Genomic DNA, 15,511 nt, shown 5'->3' on the forward strand with positions numbered 1-15,511 from the left:
TTATGGTGAAATCGATACCGGTGACCTAACAAGCATTCCCTGTGATGCCATCCGAACTGTTGACAGGGTTTCCACTGACACACACACATCCCTCACTTTGTGCTGTAGAGACCATGTTAGATCAGTGTTTGCTTGACATCTTCATATTACAATGCAGAAATGAAGATGCAGGACAAATACAACTAATATCACACCATTATTGAGGATAAAGGACCTGTTTTTGCAATATAGGCCAATTTCCGAGAACAATTAAATTCCATTCAAAAAAAGTATGACAGGAGTATTATCAGAAAAAGGGGTATCCGGTCATATCTTCCTTCGCTGAACAGAGAGATCGGCTTCAACTCGACTCCTGCCGGGTTTCCTATTCACTCTAGAGGCTGGAGCAAAGAGACAATGTCGCCAATTTAGGTGCTGCTGTCAATGCTCCGCTATTGTTGGACGATCTCTGTTCTTCCTCTATTTATAGATATCTCTCTCTCTTTCTCTCTCCCTCTCCCCCCCCTCCATCACAGTGGGATTATGCGGGGTGTGTCAAGGGTTTTTTTTAGTGCCACACTCCTCCAGCAATAAAGACAGAGGCAGGTATTGCTTCAAGTCTTTGTCCTGTATCTGAGTGCAGTAGCAGCAGTGTGTGTGTGTGTGTGTGTTTCTGAGACGGACCAGCAGCCATGGATGATGTATATAAAGCAGCGGTGAGTACAGACAAGGCGTTGTCCAAAGTCCCAAGTTTGATGTGTTGTTTTAATTTCTCTGCCAGGTGATAATTGGCTTTGAAGTGACGGCATAAACTTGCATGCAGTGATCAGAGAGGCTGGGAACAAGTGGGTGTATTTGGACTGATGACCTATGTGGCCTGGGCTTGTATAAGGAAGACAGCAGCATATAACCAAATGACATAGGTGGTTTCTGTTGGCTACACAGGTATCTGATACAGTCTGGAATATGTGAAAATAACAAGGCATCAGGACAGACGTGTTAACTTTAACACTGCTCCTATAATGCCCATCATACAGACAGGCCGTACATTTGTTGGGCACAAGCCAGAGGTCAGCACAGGTTCACTGATAACCAGAGTAAAATCATTTATACTGGCCACAGGTAGACGGTCATAGATGATGTGAGGATGATGCTTCAGGAAGAACGTAGCCATTGTAAAAATGACAAAGCATCTCCATATAGCTTGTAAAGGGAAGGTTTTTTTCCATGCACATGGACATGACCTCAACTTAACTTTGACAGGTCAAAAAAACATTGAGTGTGTGAAGAGTCCACTAAACATGGTCCTACACTGAGTTCATGTGTCATTGAACACCAATGAGATTATAGTTCTCCTATGGTTCCTTGCAGTCCCTAAGATAATAGCTTTGCTGTTGCAGTACATAGTAGACAATATAGTACTTTAGTAGACTATTTTTTTTTTTTTGCTTGAGATGTGATTCATGCTCATAAATGTTTATAATAAATAATATACAATGTATAATACAACATTGTTAAAAATGGCTGAATTATTTTCAAATGTAATTATTCAAGAAAAGCAAAGAGAATTTGAAAGTTTAAGAACTATAACCTATAACTATAACTATAACTATAAACTATAAATAACTATAACTATAACAGAATAGATTTACCATGTTTTTAGGCTGACATCTTTATGATGTAAATTCATAGTGTAATATCAAACTGTTGTAGGTTATATGAAGATCGGGTCCTTCAATGGGAAAATTAAGTTTATGCTTTTCTGAAAATATAATTGATTTTTATTTCTATTGATGGTGTCTTGCCTTTTGATGATCACTGGAGGTCACAGTTTGCCCTGCTTTTAATTAGCCCTACTTCTCAAATCATTATTTGCACACAACACACAACAGCACAGTTCAAAGGCAAGTTCAGTCTCTCCGTGTTCCCTCTACTAATGTGATATTCCTCTGACAACTCAAGACAATGCACATAGTGACAGTGGGGGTTTCTGAACAGCGGAGAGTGACGTCTGCTGAGGTTAGTTCAGCTTTCTGGCATCTCTCTGCCTGACAACAATAGAACAAAGGACAGTTGGACAGTTAAGGAGGAAGAAGAGGAGGGACAGCTGACAGCTCAAACAAATGGCCAACAGCAGCAATGGTGTCAGAAATACCCCCCCACCCCCCACCCACCCCACCCCACCCCAACCCTCCCAATCTACTCTGCTACACGACAAGAATAGTAGGTGAAGAAAGCAGCATGACATTTTAGTCATACTGCGGCGAGGGCTGCAAGGGCTGGAAGTGGTTGAGGTGCTGGATGCAACAGCTTCTGGGCAGAGGAGTTCAAGGACAGAGACTGACTGACTGACTGACTGACTGACTGACTGACTGGCTGACTGACTGACTGACTGACTGACTGACTGACTGGCTGACTGACTGACTGACTGACTGACTGGCTGACTGACTGACTGACTGACTGACTGACTGACTGACTGACTGACTGACTGACTGGCTGACTGACTGACTGACTGACTGACTGACTGACTGACTGACTGACTGGCTGACTGACTGACTGACTGACTGACTGACTGGCTGGCTGACTGACTGACTGACTGACTGGCTGGCTGGCTGGCTGACTGACTGACTGACTGACTGACTGACTGACTGACTGACTGACTGACTGACTGGCTGACTGGCTGACTGACTGACTGGCTGGCTGGCTGGCTGACTGACTGACTGACTGACTGACTGACTGACTGACTGACTGACTGGCTGACTGGCTGACTGGCTGACTGACTGACGGAAGGCTGACTGACTGACTAAATGACTGACTGAGGCCACATCCACACTAATACGTTTTCGTTTTAAAACGCATAACTTTTGCTACGTTTACGCCTAGCATCCACACTACTCCGGCATTTTCGGACCCCTAAAACGGAGACTTTTGAAAACGCTGCTGACCCCGTTTTAGTTCGAAAACTCCAGGATTGCGTTTTAGTCTGGACGGGCGGAAACAGAGACTTTTGAAAACGATGACGCAGACACCTACGTTCGCTTCCTGATGGGTCTTATCAGTCACGACGTCCGCCTTGACTGCCTTATACTCGTGTGTTACTTTCAGTAACAGTTCCACCTCGTCGTCGGTCCAAGCAAAGGAATCTCTGGTCGTACTTTTCGCCATTGCTGTTCTTCCTCCGTAGTATTTTCTGCAACTAAGCAACCAACCGCAGAGTAGACAATCTGCTTCCCGTTTACACCGGCATGCGCATGCCTAGTGTACGTGAATGGTCATGTGATATGCGTTTTCAGGCGTGTTAGTATGGACGGAGATTATTTCTGAAACGCTCGTGTGGACGGAGATCGTTTTCGCTTTAAAACGCCGTTTTAAAACGAAAACGTATTAGTGTGGATGTGGCCTGACTGACTGACTGACTGACTGAATGACTGACTGACTGACTGACTGACTGACTGACTGACTGAATGACTGACTGACTGACTGACTGACTGACTGACTGAATGACTGACTGACTGACTGACTGACTGACTGACTGAATGAATGACTGACTGACTGACTGACTGAGTGACTGACTGACTGACTGACTGGCTGACTGAATGAATGACTAAATGACTGACTGACTGACTGACTGACTGACTGAATGACTGACTGGCTGACTGAATGAATGACTAAATGACTGACTGACTGACTGACTGACTGACTATCTGACTGACTGACTGACTGAATGACTAAATGACTGACTGACAGACAGACACACTATGAGATGTGAGAAAACACAATCATGAAGCAAGATACTGAAAAAAATAAGCCAGTTTAATCAATCATTACACTTGCTGGAATTAAATATAAGTGCAAATATAATGTGGTAAAAATAAATGGGCGATTGAAAAAATACAGTAATGCTTTACCTAATTTCTTCTCCCTTTCCTTCAGGTTGAGAACTTAACAGAGGAGCAGAAAAATGGTGAGAATCAGGAATCAATATGATCTCTGGTGACATGTAATGCTACTACTACTACTACAACTACTACTACTACTACTACTACTACTACTACTATAATGAGTACTCCTGCTATTACTATTACTACATTTACTATTATTTACTACCACTATTACTTCTACTGCATTTCGGTACTATTTCTATTTAGGCCTTTACTTCTTTTGCGAAAAGCTAAGGGATCGGTCCATTCCCAGTCAAATGCAACTGACTGTAAAATCATGATAGTAGTAATCAATCCACTTGAATTTCTACAGGTTGGTCAGAAACATCATTTTATAGAGATCCAAGCCACTTGTTGATATGTTGAGATATGAAGAAAATACAGCTATTTGAACTTCTGTTGTGTTGTGATACTAACAAAGACTCTAATACCCACAATGCCTTGTGAGGCAATCAGGAAACTCAGTGTATTCCTTGTCACGCTGTGGTAACCTGTTCCTGCTAGCGGCCATATTTCTATTTTCCATTACTATTTCAAAAATACTAATCTTCAACAATAATAATAATAATAATAAATCCTCAATAATGTTACTGTTTTTAAATAAATGTTTTGAGATAGTTGGTAGCTTGAATAGCATTCCATAATGAGTTTTACCATCATGTCAGCAATCGTTTTGTGAGAGTCGGCGTTACATTTTTGACATGGATATCTAATTTTGGAAAGAACGTCTTAATTTGGATTTAGTTATGAGGAACTTCAACACTTATGTCCCTCTCAGAAGTTAATATTTGCCGATGGTTGTTCCCCCCTCAGAGTTCAAGGCTGCATTTGACATCTTCATCCAGGATGCAGAGGACGGCTGCATCAGCACCAAAGAGTTGGGGAAGGTGATGAGGATGCTGGGGCAGAACCCCACCCCAGAGGAGTTACAGGAGATGATAGATGAGGTGGATGAGGATGGTAAGCTTGTCGCATCGCTGCACTGCATGCCTCAGAGTGACTCATCATATATTTGTTTCCATCACTATGCAGTTACTTTTGGCCATGATCACGTCTAAGACATCAATATGAGACTTTTAGAATCAAAGCTGCACTAGGCAACTTCGCACATTGGCGGCTCCAAATAGCAGCGAGAGGTAACTGTTTGAAAAATGTGAACTTCAAAACCCAGAAATCATGTAAGGTGATGATACCAAAGTGACAACGTTAGGACAAGATCTAAAGTTGGTGAGTCCAGCTTTCTCTGGACAGAGCGCTCACTCGTTGCTTGTTGACACTTTTGGATTTCACTCTGTTTCATTTTGATGTGTCACTTTGAATTTGAAAATTTCCCACCATTGATCACACTGACACCAGAATTTAATTTGGGCAAATAGGATGAATCTACAGCGTCTCTATTAGTGGGGATGTTGCAGCCCCAACTTTAGGCTAAGACGGATGGATTTTTACATAGAAATAGTGCTTAGTGCAGCTTTAAATGATGTCACATACTGTACGAACCACAATAGTGAATTGTTCCTCTAAGATTTCATGGTGTGTGTTTGCAGGCAGCGGAACGGTAGACTTCGATGAGTTCCTAGTTATGATGGTCCGCTGCATGAAGGAGGAGAGCAAAGGAAAATCGGAGGAGGAGTTAGCCGAACTCTTCCGCATGTTTGACAAGTAATTTTCTTACTGAATTTCCCCATCACGCTACATAGAGTCACTTCAGAACACAAAGGGACATCTACTAACTTCATATGATGAGAGAAAATAGTACTGAATAATGCCGGTAGACTGACAGACTGTCCTTTTGATATCACTGAAGCCAAACTGAGCTGTCTTAGTACCTTGGATCATTACCCAGAACTTCACTAGAATGGCCCACATCAGAAAGAAATGCTCTGGTTCAGCACAGCGCAGCTCAGAATGGCAGTTCAGTGTGAAAAGGGTTCAACTAAGCAGACGTTCCAGATGTGCTAAGGTATGACTGATTCTTTTCATGTTGTGTTGAGGAACGGAGACGGCTACATCGACTTAGAAGAGCTTAAGGCCATGCTGGAGTCCACCGGAGAGGCGATCACCGAAGACGACATCGAGGAGCTGATGAAGGACGGAGACAAAAACAACGATGGCAAAATCGACTATGACGGTGCGGAAGTGGGCCCAGTAGTGACACACTTCAGTAATCCACATATAGAGTATTCCCAAGTAGGGCAGCTGAACATTTGGAATCAGACGGTTCACGAAATCCTGTGGTACGATGTAGGTTAGCACTCCTGATCGGTTAAGAATCATACATATGGAGTAGTAAGCATAAAACAGTAGGGATGGGATGATCTGCTTATCTCACAATACGATTTGATACGCGATATGGGGTTCACGAAAATGTACCGAATATCGCGATTCATTTTTCTGCCCCGCGATACATATTGTCACATTTTTGTATTGAATTCCGATATATATCGTCACAGACTTTCATGGCAGAGAAATGTGTCTCACTTTGTACCTTCTCTCCGACAGAGTTCCTGGAGTTCATGAAGGGTGTTGAATAAAGGATTCGGGTCGTACAGCAGCATCTTAACGCTTCCTCCTAGCTGCAACACCATCTGATGTCATTCCCGATCACACGCCCCCACCTCCTGTACGGTTGGAACTCTGCACACAAACAGATCTGTCCTCAACTTGTCCCGTCACTTATATACTCAAGAAACCTCCATGAGACACTCAGAGGTTCGCTGGACTGCAAATTTCTTTATCTCTGATAATGATGGCTAAATGAAAGTGTCATGCATTTTAAGAAAACGTATATTTTCAATAAAGAGAGAATTTCAGTATTAAATATTTTGTGTTTTGTAATGTGTGATGGAATGTGTTAGTTACAAGGAATTCAGCAGTGTAGGCTACTTGTAAGATGTGACTTCATTACCAGGAAAGAGAGTTTGTACATTTTGATGAAGAATTCACTGATTACCAGAAGAGTTGTGTTTAGAATACAGTGATTTTCTAACTGTAGTGGCCAAGTCAACGCATTCATTCAATTCTGAATGAAATTATTTGTTTAGTGATTCTCTTAGTACCAACAACACTGTTCTACCACAGCAATTTGGTGTTAACAGGTGGAGTTTTTAAGGTCAAGGCAGCTTCACTAACTCAAGTCATGCATTAATATCTCACAACCTTTGGTGCCAAGAGACGGGCCCGGTCCAGCAGCAGACTTCAGGACACCTCCGACCCCTCCCACCTCCAAATGCAGTCACGCGGTGAAACCTGAAACTCCGAGGACAGCACACATGCAGACAGTTAAGACAGAAGCAAGGAAGCGGTCATGTGTCTGGTAGAGAATCTGCCAGTACAGGCTGTTAGTCAGATATGCTGTTTGCTCCCATCCTGCGACCTTGGCTCCACCCAGATGTCCATGGCTAATAATGTCTTGCCAATTTATGACACTGTGGACGTAAATCTGATTGTGTGACGATTGCGTTTAACTTGTGGGACTTGTGAGAAGTCTTAAGTGTTGGCCACAAGTCACATGGTCTGCATAAAACAATGTCAGATCTTCAAGTTATCATCTTAAAAACCCATGTGCATAGCTAGAATTGAAAACTCCCTTGAACATAAAAAATATGGTTAGGGTTAGTCAAGGATAGGTCTTTCAATTGCTTGTTGTTTGTCTTTTATGGCTTTTTTGAAGGATTTTAAATGATTTTCATAAAGGCAGCCCACACAGAGATTTGACTGTTTTCAATTTTTAGGCTATAATATTTCCCTTCTTGTTAGATTTTTCCTGGCCATACTGTAGCAATTTAATTTCCTTTAAGGCTAATGTGTGTTAAGTAACCATTAATACTTTAATTTGAAAGCAGTTTTAGTTATTAGTTATTATAATCATTTAATACGAACTAATAATTTAAACTGATTTTAGTACAAGATAAAGCAATTTACAAACCTCAAGCAGGACTGTCTTCAGTAACCAAGCAGTAACGTCTTTTCGGCACCAGGTGTCGCTAGTTGATTTGATTAGAAATCAACAAAATGGACCGGACATGTTGACTGAAACAGCGGTCTGTAGTTCAGAGATAACGGGCCTCAGAATGCCTTCATTGGCCAATCAGAATCGAGTATTCAAAAAGCTGTGTAATCCCAATGTGTTTGACTGTGTGGAGGTCCTGTATTGTATAACCGAATGGAGTTTACAATGCGAATTCTGACTGTTTTGCCATAATCTGGAAATGGAGTAGGGACATTTTGTGAACTTCATTTGATTAAGGAAACCGGTGAACTGATTATTCACCTTTAGCATGAAACATGCTCCATATCATGTTTTACTTTTGAAAAATATGAATTCTTAGATAGATGGCTAGGCCCAAAATGAGGAGTTAGGAAATAAGTGTATTCTTTGGTATTTTATGTTTCATAGTTGTTAGGCTACTATGTTAGATACTATGTTAATAGAGTCTATCAATTTTAAAGCATACATGGCAATTTTCCCGCGTTTTCTACAGATTTCTTGAAAAAGGAGACATTACTATTGAACAGGCTAAGTTCACTACTAGGTGTTATGGAAGGGAGAGTTTCAGGCTGAGTCATCTGAAATCGTGAGTGGAGACATTTCGTGAATTTAATGTGATGAAAGTAAGCACTTAGTTTTAGTATAGGCTACAACAAATGCTCTGAACCATGTTTTAGTCTTAAAAAATATAGCCTACTTGCTAGCTAGACCCTCATTGCCTAGCTACAAAAGAATCATATTTTCTATTTTACATTCTGTAATTGTTAGTATGTTAGTATTGCAAGTACAATATGAGTCTATTGTTTAATGTTTTACATTGTAATGTATGGAGCTGAAGGCAGTGTTAGGTTAAGTATACAGGTCTACATGAACTTTGTTAGGAAGCTTAGCTACAAAATGACAATAGAACGTTTCAGGAATGCATGTCCAAGACCTGCATTTTCTCTCAGGAAAAAGTGAGCCAATAAATTACTTCTCATTACCTTCAGCCTTCTAGCCTGAAGACACTACACACATTACATAGATTTGCTGATGTAGACTGCAATGCTTTGACTGGGCTAGAGTATTATGGCTGAAGTGTTGTGTTTTAAGATTTATTGGTGTGGTTAGTGAGAACCTTGCTGAATGGGGAACAGGTGTGAGCAGCCTGCATATAGTGGAAATACTAACTGCACTATAAATATCCTTCAGACTGGTTGTACGCCTCTTTTAGCTTATAGCTCCTCAGGTGTTAGAAAGTGTTAGAAACCCTTATCTCTACTCTATGCATTCATGTGTATTTTCATTGGGATGTGTGCTGTAAGATCACAGGTAAATGTAAGTGTTGTAAATATTTGAATAAGATTGGATTGGGAGTGAATGGACAGGCAATGTGCAAAAAGTTTACTCCCTTCTCTAATATTATCGTCTGGCACGGTCAGTAAATGTATGGACATCTGTCAGAGAAACAACCACTGAGTCTTGAATTTATTTTAGACCGATGTCCTTATTCATTTATTCACAACCACAGCTGTCATTCTTACTATTGTGTGTAGTACAACGACAATTGTAAATGGACAGTGAACCAGACTGGACCTAGAGATGTTTAAAGTAGCTAAAATGCCTACGATGAAGATGAGATTAGCCTCAAGCTCATTAAGGCACAGCTTCCAGATATTGGTTGGACTGTCCCAGACCAGGAATAACAACAGAAACAACAGAATCAAAATAAAATCAAACACGTTCCTGTTGCAACTCCAGTTTCAGTTTTCTTTTTCATATTTCTGCTTCAAACCCACAAAAATACATTGAACAAATTGTCAGACAGCATACTTAAACATTTTGACATAACAATTCAGTGACTTATTGTCCCCAACTTAAGACAAGTTGAAAAGATATTCCTTGCTTCAAGTTCACATTATCATGAACTATTCAAGTACAATCCAATCAGACTGTAGTTATGATCAGAATAAATTAACTTCTTAATTAAGGCACACTCAGTAGTTGACAAACACCAAAGGAATTGATCTGATAAAGCCCTTAACGTAATATGAAAACTGAACTGTATACAAAAGTGGTGAATCAGTAAGCACATGTAAAGCACACTTCACACAAGAGCTGCAAAACACATCTACATGACCTGGAAAATCAACAATAATCAGGCTCCACTGACAGAAAATGGATTTTTAAACTATTTGCAGCTTATTGAGTAGAATGTTACATCAAAAACTCACTTCATCTGTGGGAGTAAAAATGTATAGAATCAAAAAAATATATATCAGAGCCAAGAGGAGCGGAATGGCCAATGATTGTACAGAGTATGTGGCCATACTGTAGACTTAGCCTAATTTCTTTAGATTTAAATTTAAATGACTGTTCATAGTGGACAGAGTTAGTCAATATGCAGATGAAATACATGCAACTTGAATCATGTCAGAGAGCTTATTAAAAAGCATTTTGGTTAAGCACAGACAGCGTTTAGATGGAAGATGTGTAGCAATGCAGTGAGCTATACTGACCTCTCTTGGCCAATCATGCTCAGTTTAGCATTTTAGAGGAAGGTGGCCCTGCTAAAGTGAAAAAATCGATTTGCCTTGACAACCATTCCTCTAACATGATGACTTTCTCATGGAATACAGGGTAACATGCTAAAAAGGAGGGAACACTGCCTTTCTGTGTCCAAACATCACTGAAATCTGCTTTGTTGTACACTGTAATTATGTTCACTAGTCTTAATCAGGACTAATAGAGATGTTATGGAACTAAATGGCCAACAGTGGGGTGGTACCCAAAATATATGGGTTCAATCTGTGGTTATGATGATTACTTGGAAAATCAACTAAAACATGTGTCATTCAGCCATTTAATTCACCTGTTGGAAATTTTAAAAATCAAGCACGTCCATATTGCCCAGCGACTGAATTAGCAAGCAGATGACTCCTTTCATTCATGTCCATACTTCAACCTGGAAAGTGTTTCCATGTTGACTCTAGCAGTGCAAAGGTATCTCTCTATCCATAATGGATGACATTCCTTCAAAGAGCAGAGTCATCCTGTAAAAAATGAATAGAATCAGCGTGAGCAGTGGCAGATCATTGGCCAGAGGGCAGACAAGCGGGGGTCACTTGGGTTCAGCACCAACGCGCTAATGTTAAACTGTCCCGTGCTGTCAAAGCTCAAAGAGAACCACTACCAAATAATGAGCGTGTGAATCGCACAGACGTAATATTCATGCAGCGTCCCTGGCGTCATGGCAGCCTTCCTCACTTTTGCTGGCGACCTGGTAAAGTCAGAGGGGAAGGTTAGAGCTGCTAGAATACAGACTACCGCTCCCCAACCCATCCAGAACGGCTTCCACAAGCAAAGGAAAAATGTCACAGAGTTACGCTACTGTAAGCATGGAATATTTGTGAATGAGGCGCAGCAAGATTTGATAGGTCAACAGTAAAGAGGCAAGGAGTTCTTGTTAATTTAATCAAGAGTGATTCAATATAAAACATCATCAAAAACACAAACAAGGGAATAGCAGAAAAAGATTCCAGGCAAAGTTAGCACACAGTCCAAGCTGATCGGAAACAACCATTTAGCCTACAGCAGATGCTTCTCCCAAGTGTCCAGCGTCTCACCATCACCTCATACTGTAAGGAAACCTGAAGACAAGTAGCCGTTTTACATGACAACAGACAGGACGCAAAGACATTTTGTACATTCTGGACTCGTTAGTGCCACCTTACTGCTGTAGGTTAATGTCAAATTTAGGCTCCTCATTTAATGTTGAATTAAATTTTTGCTGCGTATCAATCCGTCAAATTCTTCATCCCACTGATATATCAGTATGAAGAATGCCTAGCCATGGTTTAAAAAAAAACAGACCAATAAATGCTTTTATAAGATGGCATTAACTTCCAGGTAGGCAAACAAGAGAAATATTGCGGGACAAAAACCTCTTATAACTGAGTGTCGTACTTGAAGGCACCAGGAAATACTGAATTGAGTGTCAACTAACATTTGACAAAACAGAACAAAGCCTTCCTATTTTACAGGACAGGCTTACTGAAGAAATAAATCTGAGCTATTCTTATTTAGTCAAGATCAACAAATGCTATACATTCGAGAATACACATGAAGTGCAGTGAAAGCAGGTGGTTTGCTAAAATGTCTCCCTACACATCATAGCTGCATCAGTGAATTTTAAGAGGACGATTGGAGTAAAGATTTCATGGTCTACGATCATGAATACGAGCTACTCTTCTACTGTTTTCAATGGAAATCAAATTCTTTATTCTTCAAAGTACCATAGAAGAAAACAATTGCAGTTAAAAAGCTTGTGCCTTACTTACATAGCTAACTGTGAATTTGTTTTCATCAAACTGCCGTTCTTATCAATTCCTTACACACATAGAAGAAAACTGCAGAGTCATCTTGTTTAAGAGGGAAAAGGGCAAGGTGCGTCTATTATACCAACCCACTCCGAACATGACCCACATGTAATGGGGGGGGGGGGGAAGTCCACTCACAGGGAAAGCAGACAAAGTGAAAACTGAGAAATCAACCCACAAAGAGAGGATTGGTAGAGAAAGAGGAAATCTTTGCCACCACACACAAAAGTCAAAAACAGAGCAGAGAAGGTCATTTTGCAGTTTTTTCTTTCCAGTTCAAAGCGTTTTATTTGTGAGTTTATACCTTGCTCCTGAAGAGGGGTTTAGCACCGGGGCCGCAGTACTCATTGTAGATGAGCTTGAAGAGGAAAAGGTGGAACAGGGTGATCAGCGAGGCCACGCTGAACCAGAAGAGGAAGGGCAGACCCGGGTACCTGTTCGCCATGTGCTCCTCGTGGGCCAGGATGGCCTTGAGGTGCAGCGTGTGGCGCAGGTCCTGCAGGTGGCGCAGGTCCGTGGAGATGTAAAGCAGTGGCGTGATGGGTTGTGTCACCATCACGGGGAAGGTGTGCCCTTTGACCTCGGACGTCAGCTCCACCGGCTCGTTGAGGCAGCCGGCCTCGCAGGCGTACAGCTGCACCGGCTTCTCCTGCGGCTTCACCGACACATGAAGGAAAGGCTTTCCCTCCACATCCAGCAGCACCGCCAAGTTAATGAGGTCCTGATTGTAGTGGATTCCTCTCAGCGCGTAGCTGTTGTGCAGCACGTCCGGATCGGCCTGGAACTGAAGGTGATTCTCGGTGAACTGAAGGCCGCCGAAGCTCAGCACCATGCCCTGCATGACGCCGTGGGCTCCGGCCGCCACCAGGACCTTGCAGCCTCTCTTCTGGAGAGTCAGAGTCCACAGCGTGACGAGCTGGAGGATCTGCGCGGCGCTGCTGACCCGCTCGGGCCACAGGTTCTCCGCGTGCATGGTGGCGTGGCCGCTGAAGCAATGGTCGGCATAGTTGAGGCTGGACTCCAGGTGGGCGTGCTCCTCACTGCTCAGCCTCCGGTCCAGCAGGGGAGCTGTGGAGGAGGAGAGGATGTAGTAGAGGGTGGTGTTCACTGTGTAGCTTGATGGGGTGTGGGAGTCGGTGATCTTCCTCATCTCCACACCTAGAAGAATAAAGAGAAAAGCCATGGTGAAAACAGATTTCTAGGAGCCTCTAGAACAGCTCTCATTAACAGCTTCTCATATTAACCATTCTTTCACTCATTTTCTCTACCCACTTAATCCTTTTTAGTGTGGCAGGGGGCTGGAGCCTATCCCAGCATGCACAGGGAGGCAGGGAGACCCTGGACAGGCCACGGCTCATATTAACCAAGGATAGGCTAAAGCAACAACTAAGACAGCACTAAAGATTTACTGTCTGTTCTGAAAGAAAAACAAAGAGCACTAACTGTGTGAGTAGTGATAGTGAAAAAATGACTTCAAAGTGTAAATCACCTGTCCTGACAAATGTACTGCTGTTACAGAAGCAGAATATAATTTATGGGTATAATTTTAGTTGGTATGAAATCTAAACCTTAATTATGACCTTTGACCTTTAAAACAAACAAAAAGTAGTTGCTGATGTTTTCATTTGGAGGGCAGAGTTACTGAATAACCATCACCTGCCAGTTAAATATCACACATCGCTTTATTGCAAAGAAGAGCGTAACGCTTGTCAAATGAAGGTGATCTGAGCTTTGACAACTCACCAGAAATAAAGAGATCCATCCAAGCCTTCTGGTGATCCAGAACCAGTTCGTCCACGCTCGCCCTCAGCAACTCCCCAAGCTCCTTCTTGGCTCCGTCCCGCAGGGTGGCGAAGGTTTCCTCCAGCTTGGAGGGGTCGATGGGCTCCGAGGTCCACACCACCGACAGAACGTTGTCCGTGTAATCCGACTTGGCCAGGACCTGGATCCTACTGTTCAGTTTCTTGGTGGCCACCACCACCAACACAATACGATTGTTCTCCACGAGCACTCGGCCAGAGGAGAGCACGAACTCTCTGTCCTCCACTTTCTCCACACTGGCGGAGAACTTACTCCCGAACGAGGGAGTTTCAGAGGAAACTTCCAGCATGGCAATTCTGTCAGACGGGTTGTTGATGTGGATTCGCTGCAGGTAGACGTTAGGCCGGCTGCGGTGGGCGATGAACTCCTCCCTGATGGTGACGCAGTCCCGGGCCGACTGCGAGGCGGCTGGTAAAACACAGCGGACCGAGAGCACGGACCCTTTGCGGAACCACAGCATGGTGGCCTGAGCCTCCACTCGCTTCCCTGGAAGATGGACACCCACTATCGGGGAGTATTCGGTCTGGTGGACCGGAGCTGAGCCAGGCTGGGAAGATGAAGCTACCCACAGTTTGTTAGAGTCAATGTCAACCAGGATATGGCCATTACCTGAAACAAAAGGTGTGTCTACCTTCTCCTGAGGTGTGCTGTAGACACCCTCTCCTCTGTCTACCAGAGACTTCCACCTGTAGATTTCAGCCTGTAGACACTGTCCAGCCACTCCCCCAGACATGACCGAGCCGCTGAAAAACCTCAGCCTGCGGTCTGCACCCAGGTACCAGTAGAAGATGAGGAAAAGCAACAGTCCTATGAGGAGTCTCCTCGCCCAACTGCTTGACAACAAGCCTGGTAGACCCTTTAGTCTTTGCTGCAGCCACATTTTGTATTTAAAATGAAGGAAGCTCAGCTTGGAATCGGTATCCAAAGACTTTACTGAGATGTTTTAAGTTGAAAATTTAACAAGTCAGGCGCATCGCTATCAAAACAACATAATGGAAAAGTTGCTAATCATGTTCGCCAGTAAGCTGTGTTGGATGAAAGCTGACAAACTGGCTTCGCTACTGGCTAAATTAGGTTAGCTAACGTTAGCTAGCGCCGTGAACGATATCGCTCGAAAATTTGCTCTTGTTTCTCACATCATGGCTGCTGTCACACTTTTCATTGCACGTACATGCCCGTCACCATTCGCTTGCTTCCATCGACTGTCACATCTCAGGTATTTTCAGGTTTTTGCCTTGTGGGAAAATCACTTGTTTCCAAACAACTCGGCAGCCGCTGACACTTCTGGTTTGCCACAACTGTCGTAAAGTAGTGCGGAAATGCAGTGACCGGAAATGTCGTGATGACAATTGAGTTGTTACGACCCAGTAAATGTAACGTTGGATTCATTTTCAGATTATAAATAAGAAAGATGATTATAG

General features: G+C 42.7%; 2 protein-coding genes across 4 annotated transcripts; one reads left to right on the forward strand and one right to left on the reverse strand.

Moving 5' to 3' along the window:
- Positions 1-561: 561 nt before the first annotated feature.
- tnnc1b (troponin C type 1b (slow)) lies at positions 562-6,741 on the forward strand. Its single transcript, XM_071926183.2, has 6 exons — positions 562-695; positions 3,913-3,943; positions 4,734-4,880; positions 5,468-5,582; positions 5,915-6,051; positions 6,423-6,741. Exons 1-6 carry the CDS (start codon positions 672-674, stop codon positions 6,452-6,454), a joined length of 486 nt encoding a protein of 161 aa, XP_071782284.1. The 5' UTR covers positions 562-671; the 3' UTR covers positions 6,455-6,741.
- Positions 6,742-9,388: 2,647 nt separating this feature from the next.
- Positions 9,389-15,378, reverse strand: kiaa2013 (KIAA2013 ortholog). Of its 3 annotated transcripts, XM_078288028.1 has the most exons (4): positions 14,013-15,378; positions 12,574-13,427; positions 11,113-11,170; positions 9,389-10,943 (listed from the first exon to the last, which is right to left on the reverse strand). In XM_078288028.1, exons 1-3 carry the CDS (start codon positions 14,968-14,970, stop codon positions 11,120-11,122), a joined length of 1,863 nt encoding a protein of 620 aa, XP_078144154.1. In that variant the 5' UTR covers positions 14,971-15,378; the 3' UTR covers positions 9,389-10,943; positions 11,113-11,119. The 3 variants fall into 3 exon arrangements, with proteins under 3 accessions (XP_078144154.1, XP_071782283.1, XP_071782282.1); XM_071926182.2 differs by lacking the exon at positions 11,113-11,170; XM_071926181.2 differs by having other exon boundaries at positions 9,389-11,170.
- Between the last annotated feature and the right edge of the window lie 133 nt (positions 15,379-15,511).

The sequence above is a fragment of the Centroberyx gerrardi genome, chromosome 14 (genome assembly GCF_048128805.1).
Source record: "Centroberyx gerrardi isolate f3 chromosome 14, fCenGer3.hap1.cur.20231027, whole genome shotgun sequence".
Taxonomy (NCBI): Eukaryota; Metazoa; Chordata; class Actinopteri; order Beryciformes; family Berycidae; genus Centroberyx; species Centroberyx gerrardi.

Excerpts from the sequence above, each read along its gene's own strand:
- kiaa2013 (XM_078288028.1), bottom strand. The coding sequence starts at position 14,970 with ATGTGGCTGCAGCAAAGACTAAAGGGTCTACCAGGCTTGTTGTCAAGC. Across the intron at positions 13,428-14,012 it reads GATGGATCTCTTTATTTCTG|GTGTGGAGATGAGGAAGATC; the intron begins GTGAGTTGTCAA and ends TTATTCTTCTAG. Across the intron at positions 11,171-12,573 it reads AACCCCTCTTCAGGAGCAAG|GTCGCCAGCAAAAGTGAGGA; the intron begins GTATAAACTCAC and ends TGACTTTACCAG.
- tnnc1b (XM_071926183.2), top strand. The coding sequence starts at position 672 with ATGGATGATGTATATAAAGCAGCG. Across the intron at positions 3,944-4,733 it reads AACAGAGGAGCAGAAAAATG|AGTTCAAGGCTGCATTTGAC; the intron begins GTGAGAATCAGG and ends TTCCCCCCTCAG. Across the intron at positions 6,052-6,422 it reads TGGCAAAATCGACTATGACG|AGTTCCTGGAGTTCATGAAG; the intron begins GTGCGGAAGTGG and ends TCTCTCCGACAG.